Raw genomic sequence first — 15,794 nt, forward strand, 5'->3', positions numbered from 1 at the left:
AGATCTAATAGTGTTTAGATCTGAGCCTTTTATTTTTTAGTATACAATAGGCTTTACCACACCAGATTAAAACCCGAATCAATCTCCGCCGCTTAAATAATCTGCCCTTCGATCTGGTTGCGACACGTCAGCAGGTATACAGAGCTCTCGGTACACCGCGCCACATCAGATTGTAGCCCATTCAATCTTGACCGTCCGATCAACTTGGAGATCAAACGAATCACAGCCGCACGATCTGTTCATCCAAGATCCAGCGGTTCACAGACTTCAGACGCAGGAGTGCACCATACACTCGTCCACACCAGAGCAAAACCCAGAGCTTCTCTCTCCTCTCGCCGGCGATTCTCTCTCTCTCCGCGGATCTCCCATTTCCGGCCGTTTCAAGCCGTGAAACCACCACATAATTGTGCATCGCCTCCCCCTGAGCAAAACCCCAGCCGTTTCACACTTTGTCACCGGTTAATTGGGCCGGAAAAAGGCCGCGACCGACATCGACCAATCGACCTTCAAGTCGTCGATTCTCCCTCCTCAGCCATCAACGGCCAACTAGACCACCACCATGAGAATCCTCGTCCTCAGATCTACCATAATCGACTATCTTTTGGCCGGAACCTCGCCGGAAAATTTCGCGCGTGAACAGTTACCGCGCGTGAGCCACACGCGCCGCCAGTGCATTTTCGTAAATTTTCGATAAATCCGAGGGTATTTCAGTCTTTTACCTATACAGGGGTACTCAGGTAATTTTCTATGATATTTTATGATATTTTATATATAAATACTTGTAAATTTTTGCATGTGAAAAAAAAAAAAACAAAAATAAACAAAAATAAATAACAACGCGAGTTCAACACCCATTTTTATCATATCACTGTTCATAGGTCAAACGCCTAATTTTCAAGAATTGATATATCTATTTGTGAATGATATCAAAATAATTTTTATTTTATAAAATAAATATTATTTGTCAACACGTCTCTTTTATTTACAGAAAAGGACCGATGTCAAGAAAAAATTAAATACCAAATATGGATTATGTCCATTATTATTTATTTTGGTAAATTAGACGTAACTCTCCTTTTTAGGGATAAACGTCGACATTTTAGACAAAGTCTCCTAATTTTAGGGACTGATGTCATTTTTAACGCGTCTCCTATTTTTAGGGACCGACGTTAACCATGTTAAAAAATTTACAAATAAGCTCAAAATATAATAGCATTTGAATTAGATAAGAAAAACACACAAGTAAAGGTAACCTTTCTCTGAAAGGATGTTTTAAGGGTGGTGTCTACCTTCCCTTAATCATAACTAACCCAGTACCTGAATCTTTGGGACCAGTGTCTAATTTTGGATTTCTAGTTCCCTCAAATTACTAGATGGCGACTCCAATAAAATCTTTATTTCCCCCAATCAAATAAAAATTAAATTCCTTTTGTTTGTTTTAAAAAAAAAACAAACAAAAAAAAAGGAGTGGAGCCGTCGCCCGACGTCGTGTACAAGCATCCTGATATGACTAAAAGTACGACCTAAGAATAAATCAACCAAATTTATGATGGAAATAAAGTGTTTAGTGCAAAACTCGATTCAAGATCCTTCTTGCGATAGAATTCTCTACTTTCACGTTAGATATTCAAACGAGAATATTATAAGCTTTTGATATTGAAATTAAGTGATTCAAATCCCAAATTCATCTACATTTGTAGAGCTACAACTTTCATGAAGGATAAAGAATGAGATAAATTTGTTTTGAAGAACTAAATTGAACCAAACTCGGCTTGAAGCCTTCTTATGTTGGGATTCTACGCTTTCACGTTAGATTTCAAACAGGAATATCTTGAGCTTTTGATATCAAAATCAAGTAATTCAAAAGCCTAAATTCATTTATGTGTCCCAGACTACAATTTTAATAAAGGATTTGAAGTGAGATAAAATCATTTTAGATAACAGAATCTAATAGGAATTGGTTGGTCAAAATTTTTTTCTTGATCTGACAATCCTAAGCATCCAAATCTGATTGGGAGTTTGTCGTAGGAATAATGACCTTCAGAACTTATTTAAAGGTGTAAGTCAATTTTTTAACATATCATGAGTGACATAATATAGCTAAGATGGTCACATATCGTATGAAACTAAGTCAGAATCAGAGCCTAAGTTTAAACAAAAAAATTACGACAACAGCAAAAATATTTTTTTTTTAAATGCAAATTCTGAGGGATTTATATGAAGACTCCTTATCAGCCTTAGAAACCTAACCCTTTTGGCAGCAAACGGAGAGGATAAAAAGAGTAGAAAACTCAAACAGGGTTCAAAAAAATATTTCTTTCTCCTCTGCTTTTGTCAATTTTCCAGCAAATATGGGCTACACTGTTACACTTGGTTCAAAAGGGGGCACACACTATCTTCAACACGTCGGGTCTAAAACTGAGTAACAACAAGTAGTATTAGTCATAGCTTGATATTCAACTTCGGTACTGGATCGAGAGATTGCATGTTGTGTTTTTACACACCATGAAATGATATTGGTGTTAAGAAAGGTGTAGTAAACAGTGGTAGATGTCCATGTCATGTGGTAGCCAACCCAATTCGCATTTAAGAAGGCATATAATTCAAAAGTTGTATTGGAAGAGAGATGTAGACTAGTAGCAATTGTTCTTTTTAGGTATCGAAGGATGCATTGAACCAGTTTCAAGTGGGAAACTGTACGATTATGCATGAATTGTGAAACATAGTTAGCATTGTAGGATAATTTGGTCACGTGAGACCGAGGTATTAGAGAGCACTAACAATCCTACGTAACTGCCTGGGATCTGCAATTGAGGTAGTAGCTATATCTATTTTGAATTTGACTTTCAAATGTGTGCTCATGGGTTTGCAATGAAGCATACTAGAGCAATCAAGGATGGTAAGTGCATAGTGTGACTGAGACAAATGTAGTCCATCTGCTGTGGTAGAAATATCAACGCCTAGGAAATGATGCACTGATAAATCTTTCATGAAGAACTCTGATTAGTACTTAAAAGTGCATTTTTATTAAGGTTTTATATCATTATTTTGCATTTAAAGTTTCATTAACTCCTTAACTGAAGTATGTTTTATACTAATATATCTAATAATATAAGATACCTTTAATTTATGGTAAATGTTCATTTTAAATACAGGCCTATCACATAAATGAAAGGATTGATTGATGAGTTTAAGAACTAAAATTGAAATAACAAAGAGATGACTAAACTTAGAAAAGAGATGTTGGTGTAGTACAAACCGAAACATTGTTCGGTAATTGGGTTACATCTAGAGCTGTAGATCTTGGATTTAGGTCTACTTTATATGAATGGAAAGGTAAGAGGCCTAAAATTTTTAAATGGAGCCCAAGATTTAATAAGGTCACTTTCAAGTCCAAATTATAGTAACAATGAAGAAGTTTGAATCTGTCCTATAGCCCAAATACTGTTTAGTGTTTGGCCCATATCTGGAGTTCTAGAAATCCAAATGACCTATATTTTTTTTCCTAGAAAGTACAAACAATTTTCTATACCTTTTATGTTTTTAAGTGGTTCCAATTCTAACGTTATCAATGATGTTTTGGGCAGACAAAACAAGATAAGAATTGTCACCAAGTCAAGAGTTGGCCACCCACTCATCAATTAGTCATCAAATCAATAGTTCCCAATTTTGGCCTATAAAAGGAAGCATTTACCATGCATTTAGGCATCTTGGTCTCCAGATCAAGATCATGCTCTTGTTTTCTCTCTTTGTATTTTTGTAATGCTTAAGTTTTGCTTTCATTAATATCTTGTTCATGCCTTTCATTTTCTTTCATTTCCTTTACTTAGTTAACTTTATCTTATTTATGTTCTTATTTTATTTATTTATTTTTCTTTCTTTTATTATGTTTAGTTAAGTTTATTATGTCAAGGTAAAAAGGTTATATTAATGGTGTAAGAATAAGTATAGTGTAAACTTAACATGGACTTTAATATTTGATACTAACATGTTTTATATTTGTTATCTTGTTCTCTCTTTAATACTTTGCTTGTTAAATGACTAATCTAAATTTATGTTGTAAAACACTTGGTACAACAAATGCTTGGCACTTTCATAACCCATACTATATGGTATAACCGATACCTGAGTTATGAAAGCAACTTGATTTGTTGTTAACATAAGTTATAATTAGTTTGAAAATCAGCTAAGATGCTGATCCATGTTTTGCAATTGTGAAATCAGTTTAGTATAGGTTGGTCTCGGTGGTTTCAACATCGTTGTTATAAATGTTTCATATTACAGTCTTAGACTTGTGAGAAGAAAAAAAATCTTTTCTTTATCTGATAGGGGTTTTCCAATACCAGTAAGATTGTCACACAAACCTTTAAAAATATATATGTGATCTCCAATGGTCCTGTTGTCATCCTTATGAAGGTAGGCAAGTTGTTGTTGTAGTGTAAACTCTCGTTGTTAAGAGTTCTGTGCTTAAGCATATTTTAGTGCTTCCTACACTACAAGTGTTGTGTCTAAGACAATGAAAAGTCCAAGTGCTTCTTTAGAAAGGGTTCCAATGATCCAACCCCGAAGAAGACGATCAACTTTTGCCAAACAATGAATTCCCTTATCAATTGTGGTGTAATGTTTCCTGTTTCTGTGATGTTTAAATCTGAAATTGTGTATTTTATTGGGCTTGGTGTTTCTCTGGTGAGATGATCAATCAAGTCTTACCTTTTTGCTAATCTTAAAACTTGTTCTCTCCACAGTAGGTAATTGGATTGTGTAAGTTTATGTATGGCAAAGAGGTCATAGTGTCTAGAATAAGAGGTAAGACCGTTCCTGCTCTAATACTAAGAGAAAAAAATATAATTGCTATAAAAAAAAATCTATATTAGTTTCACCAATACATCTCTGCACTAACCAAAAAGATATATATAAACTCATACATTATTAGTTGTTACACAAGATAAGGAAATAAAAGATTACTATTCTATCTCCATAAATTCAGCAGCTAAATACTGAAAGGAATTATCAAGTGTAACTATTAATTAGTTAGAGTTTTTTTTTATCTATTGAACTACCATTTACATAGGAATTTGTTACTCTTTGAAAGTCCTTATCACTAACCATATTTCCTTTGATGTGTTTGTGAGTATAATCATCCTTATTAGTCTATAATTCTTTCTCGTCACTTCATGATTTGTGGGATAATTCTTTCTTGTCACTCCATGATTTGTGGGATAGACTCACACAATTATTGCTAACATTAGGCTATAGTTGCTAATAGTTGATGCAACCAAAATTCAGCTCTTTACATTGCATATGAATTGTTATTAAACTCGGCCTGGTATTTTAACCTTTAAACAACTTGGTTTTGACTTTTTATCTAACTTGTATTTAAAATCAAATTGTACGAAAGTCAACTCGACGTGACTAAAATAACTTAGCTAGTCTAAATACAACTTATAAGTTTTAAGTTGATAATTATAAAAAGTTAGAAGAGATAATTAAATTGTGATATCATAGGTTGCAAGATACATTGTTTTTATTTAAATTTTATATGTGTCAATTAAAGTTGATCATCACCATAGTTTGATCAAAATTAATGAAAAAAGGTAGAATTTGCATCATCAATGATGTTTTTATATTTACCAACCAGTGCTAATAAGTCTATTATACATACTTTTTTTTTAGAAATGATCATAATAAAGTTATTTGGTTATCTATTGTCAAAACAAAACTTGTGAGTTGTGTCTAAGTAGTTGAAGATGGTAACGATAAAGTAATTAAGGGAGATGTATTTCAAATAGATTAGTTAGTTTATCCATATTGAGTTTTGGACACAATACGCAGTTTCATTTTAAAGGAAAAGGCAGTAAAAACGATGTCAGAGTTCACATTTATCCTCAATTTATGATTTGTTCAATGAAGTCCTTAATTGCAATTATGATTTAAAAATCAATGCAATTGCATACATGTCAAAAATCAAACGGCGACCTTGAAGTTGGCTGCCTTTTTAACTTTGGTCCTTAGTCTTAAATTTATGCAACTTGACCCTTAATTGATCAATAAACTTTTAATTTCTTCAATTTGACCCCTGATTAGGTTTTAATTACAACTCCTCTATTTATGTGCCTTTTTCCAGTTTGGTCTTTAGTTTTAGATTTTTTCAATTAAGTCCTTAATTGGTCATCGAACTTGAATATTTATACAATTAAGCCTCTGATTTAACCAAATTAACTCTCAAAAAATCTAATGTGACCCCAGAACTTTAATTTCTTTTAATTAAAGCCCAAATTGACTTCAAAATCAATATTTCTTACAATCAAACCCTTTATAAATTCAATCAAACTTTCAATAAAGTTTAATTGAGACCATAAATATCTGATCTTGGACTTTTCTTCTTTAAATTTTCTTTGTCAATAAAGCTCTCATCAGTTAACAAAATACTATCAAATTTTAATATTTATATTTTTGAACCTTCTCAAATAATTTTTAACCATTTTTAGCGTTTCCACATCCTTTTTTCATTGTTATTATGTTTTTGAACATATATTTTTGATTGTTTTGCATTTTTTTATTTTTTATATGGGGACCTAAAAATGGGTTACAACATTCACAATGCACTAATGAAATATTTCTTTGGCATTTTCTAATTTTTTTAATAGTGCATTTCATAAAATAAAAAAGAAATGGCTAAATCTACCCTTAATGTATCTCTTATATAATTGAGTAAAATTTCAATTCCATCAATTTACTACCTCTAAGATAATGTAACTGATATGTTATTGTTTAAAATGAATAATTAAAATAATAAGGCTTTGAGTTAGAATATTGAATAGAAATGCTTAAGGTTATATGTCCTTTATACCAAAACTACAATGTAAAAGCATCCCTTTCCAATTTCACTGTCATATTTAAAGTTGATGAGTATAGACACAAAAAAAGAACAAAAAAAGAAAAAGAAAAAGAAGAGCAAGCATGAAAGACTAGCTTTTTTAAGTAAAATTATTAGTCTAGAATGACCAAGCTTCTTTTTAGACCTAACTTTATTCGAATATTTCATAAATAGGTCTACTAGTTTTTTTGTATAATTTATTAGTGAAGGGTCCACATCTGATAGATAAAATTATCAAATTCTGTGAACCTGCCTACAGTACTCTCTTCAAGTTAAAAAAGACTCGCTTTTGAGTTTTAGCCATCAAGCTACCATTGTTACTGACCTGTTAAATCAATGTTGGTTCCTTTTTGCTAAATTGACCTCTAATGTGTATTTGACTAAAATAAGGTAAGGTTAGCCACAAATCACTTCCCAAAACACATTTAATCTTGATAAAACCATTACAAGTTATCAATTACTTATTTTATACTACACCATTACATTATTCAAACTCTCTACCATTTTTTGTTTCCTTCTCATTCATTTTTTTCCCTTGAACTTGGAATTTTACCCTTTTTTCAAACAAACACCTCATCTCTTTTAAGTGTCAATACTATACACTTTTATATTGCAAATATATCTACTATGTTGTCTATCATGTAAAATATTCCTATCATATTGCAATGATATGTCTAAAAGTAGATGACATGCATTATAGACAAAGCAATACACAAAATACTATCAAAAATATCTTTTTCCTAAACAAAACAAAATCAGAAAGTGTTTGTCCATGATTTTTTTATTGTCTTGATTTAGCCATTTTAGTTTGCAGGGCTTGGGTGTTTTTTATTTTATTTTGAGTTATAATTTCTCAATTGTCTCGATTGACACTTTATTTTTAAAGCTACCTCTATCAATGATCAAATCCCAAACCTTATTTTTAATGATACAAGTTGGTTAAAATATGTTGGAGCGTACTCAATCCACTTCCAAGCTACCTATAGGAGATAGTATAACATTTTTTATAATTATACTAACATCAATGTATCAGTGAAGAATATCTCCATTACTTCTAGAAACATTATAAATATGATTAACCACTTCCTTAAGCTCTTTTTTCAACAAATTATTGCCTTGGCAAAACTCTAGCTTGCAATACTCATTAGCTTGATGCCCTATTTTTCATATATATATATATAAATGAATTCTAAAACTAGAACTAGAATCCTGATCTATCATTTGTTAGGTTTTATATGAGGTTGTTTTGGATTGAGAAGTGGTCGCTCTCGAACTATTGTTTTGTTCTCTTTTGATATATCATTCAATCAATAAACTTTTACTAGTTGCTTAAATAACCTGTTGTTTCTCTACCATCAGGGCCTTTTAATAGGCTTCCGATATTATTAACAAAGATTACTAGCATAACATAAACCACATAGGTATATGGTCACTAGATGTTTTTTTTTCCCTAACAGGTCATTTCTCGTTATTGGGTAATAAAATTTATCAAAGTAATCATTTACAAACTTACCCCATTGCCTCAATATTGTGTGGATTCGATGGTATAAAGTTTTTCCATATCCAAAAGGAAGTGCTCCTTCATCTTTCTTTTTATCATCTTATAGTTAATAATACTTGGTTTACCCTACTATTCTCGTGAACTATTTAACTGTTTCCACCAAGTAGAAACTCATTCCTTCAATATGATGGCAAATAGTTTCACCCTCATCTGCTCTAGGACATATTTATACTAAAAAAAATCCTTTCTACTTCATTCATTTAATTGATAAACTTTTTTCCCTATAAAGTTCTTGTAAAATAAAAAAGTTTTACCAAAAATAATAAATCTTCCATCTATTTTTTATGGAAAGACTTTCTATTTTACTCAAGCTTTTGGAATGGGTTTTCATTATTGGCTAGGGGCCAGAACAACTCTTATTTTCTTGGGTCCTCTCTACTAGTTGTTTGGTCAATTTTGTAATATACCTTTACATGTCCTATATAAACAACTCCTAAATGTCTCTTTTTGTCTCTTTCTACTTAAACACAATACACTTTACATCCTTTGGCTTTGATATCATCTAACATAGATAGAAGCACAAATTAAAAAAAAAATAGCAAGCAAGAAAGATAAAGTTTTGTTCAAATTAGGTTGCACACAAAGAATAAAAGCATTAAATATTATGTCTCTCTAAGAGGTTTTAAAACTCCTTAAATAGGTCACAAACTAGTGTTACAAGGTAGAAAATCAAAATCCTAAAATAAAAAAAAATGAAATCAATAAAAAATAAAAGAAAGGGAAAAATAACATAGTTGGCCCAAACTGCATATTCGATACCTAATTTAGGGGTCTTTCAAAGCATAACTACCACATCAATCTGATCCTCTTATAAAATAAAGCCTAACAAATCTTCTGGAAAAATTTAAGTTTGATCTAATGGTTAAATTGAACATTATGATCTTTTAATGTCATACAACTAGTATGGCATCATCAGACCTCTTCTTTAACTTAACTATATCCCATTTGTTCATAAACAATGTCGTGGTGTGCGCAAGCGTCTGGCGACGGCGAAGGCTCTTGTCGTGCCTCCTATGTGAGGTGTGAGGTGTTGGAAAGGGTTTTGGATTTAATCATAAAATTATGTTAATGTTTAGGAGTCGCCACCTAGTATTATGGTCACTAGGAATCTATGGCTGCGAGAGTCTGAGTAAGAAACTGGTTGTGCAAGAGGAAGACGCATCACCCCAGTGCACCCTACCTAAGGTAAGCTGTATTGTTATTTGTTTTTTTTTTTTTGGAGTGAGGTATCTGTTGGTCTTTTCTAAGGCTTAAGGCAGATTTATCTTCGTGAGAGAGTCTATACCTTATTGGATTAAATCCTAACTGTTCTAAAGTCTGAATTTTAACATCGTATTTATTTACATCTTGTATCTTTAATACCTGATGGTGTACTTTATCGTGTAATTTTACACCCTATAAATATTAAAATCTATATCTAGATCCTAAAATATTGGAAAAAGATTTTTGACATGTTAGCCAAATTCTAATGGATAATAATAAATTGGTCATGATATCCATTTTTGGATTTTTTTTAAAACATGAAAAAAATGCAATTTTTATTTTTTATAACAAAATTTGCTTGGAAAAATTTCAAGATTTGGCCATATGCAACAAAATATATATACTTTTTCTTTTTTGATAATGGAGATTGATTTAAAAGTTTTTTGAGATTTTTTTTAAATGTTTTGAACTTTTTTAATAATTTTGGAGAAAACCAAGTATTTTAATATTGGATTTGTATTTTACAGTGTAAATATACAACCTGATGTTGTACAAAATTGATAAAAAAATATGTGAGAAAATCACAATTATTTTCAAAGGATTTTTGAATTCTTTTTGGAAAAAAAAGGTCGGCCTGGATGTAGCCTAGCCAATTGGGCTAGGCTAGAAATGGCTCGGCCCAAAGTGGGAAGGTAATTATTTTGGCCGCTGCATGCAGAATGAATTATGCATGAAGCGACTGAAGTAATAAACAACGGGGATGGTTGATGCAAGGCAGGGATAGAGAACCACTTAAGGTGGTGAGGGCCTGTGGTTATGCTGGTGGAGAGGCTGGTGACAGCGTTGATGGAGAGCTTGGCCGCCGAAGTTGGTATTACCCAGGAAGAAAATGTTTGTAGAGGAGAGAGAAAGGCTGGAAGGAGAAGAGAGAGAAAGTCGCAGTGGCTGCTTGGTGGTTGTGAGACTTCTTATGATGGAGCTGGTGTTCGTGATGGTGTATAGGTCAGGTTTGTTGGTATTCTCGCCAAAGAAAGCAACTGTGGAAAAGGTGGAGAGAGCTGTAGAAGGTTGACGAGAAAGGAAGGAAAATGGAAACAGGGGAAAGGTTGATTTTTTGTAATTTTTGAACCCGATTTTCTTCTCGCTCAGGCCATCAAATCCACCTCTATTTATAGGCGGTGAAGGAGGACAATCTTTTCTACTCTGGAGAAAAATTTTAACCCTTGAATCAGATGGAAAGGATCCTAACCGTTGGCTCAGAGTAGGTATGATACATTGTCAAATTGTCAAATCTACAGTTGTAAGCTGCCTGAGTTGGCCTCTTTGAGGTGGTGCTAAGTCCTTTTATTTGCCAGTAAGCTAATGCCGACCATACCTGTATATAGAGGGATATTTGGTGATTAGTTTCGTGCAAGTTTTGGCAAATTTGTTGGACATTATGTACATTAAATGCAGCTGCAAAGTAGGTAACTAAACCAGCTATTTCAGAGATTTAAAGAACAAGATGAACAGTGCCAAAATCCTTTTTTTAGCCAAAATTCATTTCAGTTCTTCTTCTTTCAATTGCTTTTAATTAAACCCCTAATTGACCCTAAAATTTTTCAATTAAGGCCCTGATAAACGTTAATTGGAGCCCCGAAGTTACACACCTATTACGATATCATCCCTGGTTTTGTATTTCTTCAATTTAGCTCCTAATTGACCCCCAAACTTCAATTTTCTTGCAATTTAGCCCTTAATTTTGATAACTTAATTTGGTAAAAATTAAATTTGGCCTATTTGGTAACAATTAAATTTGATCTCTTAAAATTCTAGTTTTCTCAATTAAGCTAAAATTAGGCTCCCAAACATAATGTTTTACAAATTAAATCCTAAATAAAATTAATTTAATCCATTTAAAGTATAATTAAGCTCTTGCAGTTAATTAAATCCTTCAATTGGACCCAAATTAATTCTTAAACATAATCAAAATTTAATTTGGCCCATGATTAAATTAAATTGGCCTATTAAAAATTTAATTATGTCCTTGGACTTAATTTTTATGCAAATTCATCTAATAATCACTTAATTTGACCTTGAATTTGTATTTTTTTTCTTCATTTTGGGCATAATAGGGTACAATTAGGCCTTAAACTTCCTTCAAAAATTGCAGCTGGTTCCCCAGCTTGCATTCTCCATGTTGCGAGACTTTATTTTATTTTTTTGATTTTTTAATTCTAAAAAATGTGATTTTAGAGGAGTAACTCAGAATTGAGTTATGACAAACAATACTGCTAAGCTTTCTACATGGTCCACTAATGAAAGATTCACACTCGATTAATCAAAACTATCAAATCCTACAAACTCACTTATATCAATATTTCTAAAATATTTATTGTTTAGTGAATAAGGAATTTTTACTTGAGATGTATAAACTAGTTCTTTGCCATTAATTTCATTTTTTTTCATATTTTTTTTTATATAATTTTTAGTTGAAATATGGACAAACAAACATTAATAAAATACAAAAAGAGGTGGTGCTTTTACTATGCATCAAACACTACTCATTTCAAGAGTTTTTTTATTTCTTCTAAATCTATTTTTTTCAATTTTAATTTCATCCTTCAACATTTAATTTTCTAAGAATTGACTTCATGATTTATTTTAATTTGCTTTCTATAGGGTTATCTTAGTATGATAATCTTAGTTGCGAGTTTAATGAATTAACCTAGTTGACTTAGTTTTTTTTCCTTTTTTATATAACTCTTTTTTTGTTTTTTAATTTCATCCTTTAACATTTTATCAATTGAAAATTAGACATCATGATTTATTTTGATTTGATTCATATGATATTGTCTTAGTCTCATAACCCAAGTTATAAGTTTGTCAAGTTAACCTAAGTTGATTTTAATTATTTTTCTTAATTTTTTTGTTAATTGATTTTTTAAAAACTTTTATTGGATTGATTAATAATTATGCTTTATAATTTTTTTCAATTCATTTTCTATGAGGTTATTCTAATATCATGGATCGAGTTGTGGGAATCATAGGTTAAGTTAGGGTCGACTCATGTTTTTGTTCTTTCTATGAGGTATCATAATCTTATGACTCGGGTCACAAGTTTGGTGAATTAACTCAATTTGACTTGAGTTATTTTTTAGTCCTTTTTTATGTTTTTTTTTAATTTTATCCTTCAATATTTAGTTGATTGAAAATTGAGTTTTATAATTTATTTTATAATATTATCTCGGTTTCTTGACTCGGGTTGTGTGTTATCTTGGTCATTTTTTGTCCATTTTAATTTTTTTTTAATTTCATTTTTTAACATTGAGTTAATTAGAAATTAGACTTCATAATTTGTTTTAATTTTTTTTTTGTTAGTATTATCATAGTTTTATGATTTGGGTTGTGGATTTGATAAGTTAACTTAATATGACTTGGATTAATTAACATGTTTACATCTCATTATGTTTTTTTTTAAGATATCAATCTACACATGAATCAATCTTTTTCCCCTACAGAAAACATTAACTATATATATATATATATTAAAAAAATGATTTAATCAGCAGTGTGCAAGGCCAAGCAAACTATTCCAGTTTAGGTACCACGAATGAAGACGCAGGGCCGAATTAAAAGACAAGAGCTTTTGCTGTCTTTAAAATGTGTATCATTCTTGCTTTTATTACCATGATAGGATACGAGTCGGAATATTAATTTCGCAGTTCCATATTATATTTTATGTGTTTAAATAAGAAGTCATCTTTAGCTTTCAAGAGAATTTAAATATCTGGAAGTGTATTTATTGAAAAGGATAGTCATGAATCTCGAATATAATTAATTTTATGTTTTTAAAAGGGTGTGAGAATATCTAGATAAGACAAAAAAAAAAAGAAAAAGGAGAATTTAAGAAATCAAAAGATGGAGGATTCAGATGTATAATTGTTTGAAAATAGAGTCAGGAAAACAAAATAAAACGGATCAATGCCAATGTGTTGCACGTGGTATTATAATTAGATTCAATATTGAGTTCTATAAAAGCTACAAAGCATAGGAAGTTTTGAGACCATCCCTAAACCAATTCAGTATTTGAGCAAGAAAACGTTATGAGCAGCTTAGGGCTACAAGTGACGGCTAGCATTGCTGATAGATGGAGAGAGTTGAGTAGTGAGAAGAGCTGGAAAGGCTTGTTGAATCCTCTAGACATTGATCTTCGCCGCTCTATTATTAACTATGGCGATAGGGCAACAGCAATTGGGAATGCCTTTAACAACACGAGTCTAAGATCAACGAACTGTTGTGGATTTAGCCGCTATGCACCAAGAGATTTCTTCTCCAAAACGGGCATACAAACTCGCAATCCATACAAGTATCAAGTGACAGACTTCATTTATGGAGAAGTGGATGCCAAAATACTAATTTTGGATGACAGCGAATCCACCTGGAGTGCCTATGTAGCTGTGGCAACAAATGAAGGAAAGGCTCTTTTGGGAAGGAGAGATATCGTGGTTTCTTGGAGAGGAACTTTGTTGTCAGTTGAATGGTTGAAAGACTTTGATGCTGAGCTAATATCTGCGCCAGAGATATTCCGAAACGATGTAGCTAAGATGCACAAGGGCTTTCACTCCCTCTACACGGCCAAAGATGACAAGTCTACTTACAGCAAGACTAGTGCTAGAGACCAGGTGACTCTTGATATACCTTGAAAGTAAAATTATACTATGTGAAAGCATTTGGAAAAAATTAAGTATGCTCTAGGCTATACATGTTTCTTTTCTTTAGACTTGAAATTAAGGCTAAAATACTTTTCCGAAGACTTATGACAGAGCTTAGGAAAAAATTCTGGAATTTTCACCGATGATCCGGAAGTATCCTTGCGTTTTATTAGAATGAGAAAAAAAAATATATAGATTATGCCTTTTCTTGGAAGATTTGAATCCAATATTTCTTGTGTGGGGCCTTTCGGAAAAAATCTGGATAGCCAATGCATGATTTGGGTGTGAAGTTAGCAATTATCAATTAACTGATTCAATAATAAATAAATATGAAACTATCAAAATGATATGGATTATATAACAAGTGCTAATATATCCCAGGTTCTGGCTGCTGTGAGCAAACTCGTTGAACAATACAAGGATGAAGAAATAAGCATAACAGTAACAGGCCATAGCTTGGGAGCAGCAATTGCAACGTTGAACGCATTAGACATAGTCGTTAAAGGCTGTAACAAGACCACAGGTGAGCAAAACAAGGCATTTCCTGTAACAGCCATTGTATTTGCTAGCCCTCGCGTTGGAGATGCAAATTTCAAAAAGTTATGCGAAGGACAAGAAGATCTGCATGTCTTGCGGGTTACTAATGAAAGGGACATCGTTCCTAACCTTCCTCTCGACATGCCACCTTATTTTAGCTTTAAACATGTGGGCGAAGAATTGCGAATCGACACTCGAAAGTCACCGTATGTAAAGAGTATGGATGATTTGGGTGATTTTCATAACTTGGAACTTTACATCCATGGAGTAGCAGGAACTCAAGGGAGTGAAGGGGGATTTAATTTGGAAGTTGATCGTGATATTGCCCTTGTGAATAAAGATCTGGATGGACTGAAAGATGAATACAAGATACCAGCTGGATGGTGGGGCATTGAGGACAATAAGGGCATGGTCCTCGGCGATGATGGCAGATGGAAGTTACTATCTTCTGCGTGAGTTACTGTCAATGCATGATAATTATGGTAATGAAACAAATTAGTGTGATGTCGAGGCAACATTTTTTAGGTAATGCATTCTTCTAGAGTCCATCTGGTGGTGATGTTGCTTGTGTGTATGGCCATATTAGCATCATTTATCTACTCCAATAAACCCTTCAGATGTCTGATTATATACCCATCAATAGTTTTGATTACGAAACTTATATAAGGATGGGATCCGAACAAGTCTGTGAATAAAATAAACTGTTAATTTTTTATTGATGGACTAAAATTTTCGTGATGTATATTGATTTTCGTGATTTAAACAAGACAAGTTCCAAGAATAATTAATTAGTCCCCTTCGACTTGAGAAACAAATTGATTAGGCAACAAATTACCCTCCATGGTTATGGAATTAATTAAAAAAAAAAAAACCTGGGTCCCTGGATGAAATATTTAATATGCAGGATTTTCTAATATTTAAT

General features: G+C 32.2%; 1 protein-coding gene across 1 annotated transcript; it reads left to right on the top strand.

Moving 5' to 3' along the window:
• Positions 1-13,586: 13,586 nt before the first annotated feature.
• On the top strand, positions 13,587-15,504 carry LOC105119168 (phospholipase A1-IIgamma-like). Its single transcript, XM_011017283.1, has 2 exons — positions 13,587-14,305; positions 14,717-15,504. The coding sequence occupies exons 1-2, from the start codon at positions 13,727-13,729 to the stop codon at positions 15,326-15,328; spliced, it is 1,191 nt and encodes a 396-aa protein (XP_011015585.1). The 5' UTR covers positions 13,587-13,726; the 3' UTR covers positions 15,329-15,504.
• The last annotated feature ends 290 nt before the right edge of the window (positions 15,505-15,794 follow it).

The sequence above is a fragment of the Populus euphratica genome, unplaced genomic scaffold, assembly GCF_000495115.2.
Source record: "Populus euphratica unplaced genomic scaffold, PopEup_1.0 scaffold2588.1, whole genome shotgun sequence".
Taxonomy (NCBI): Eukaryota; Viridiplantae; Streptophyta; class Magnoliopsida; order Malpighiales; family Salicaceae; genus Populus; species Populus euphratica.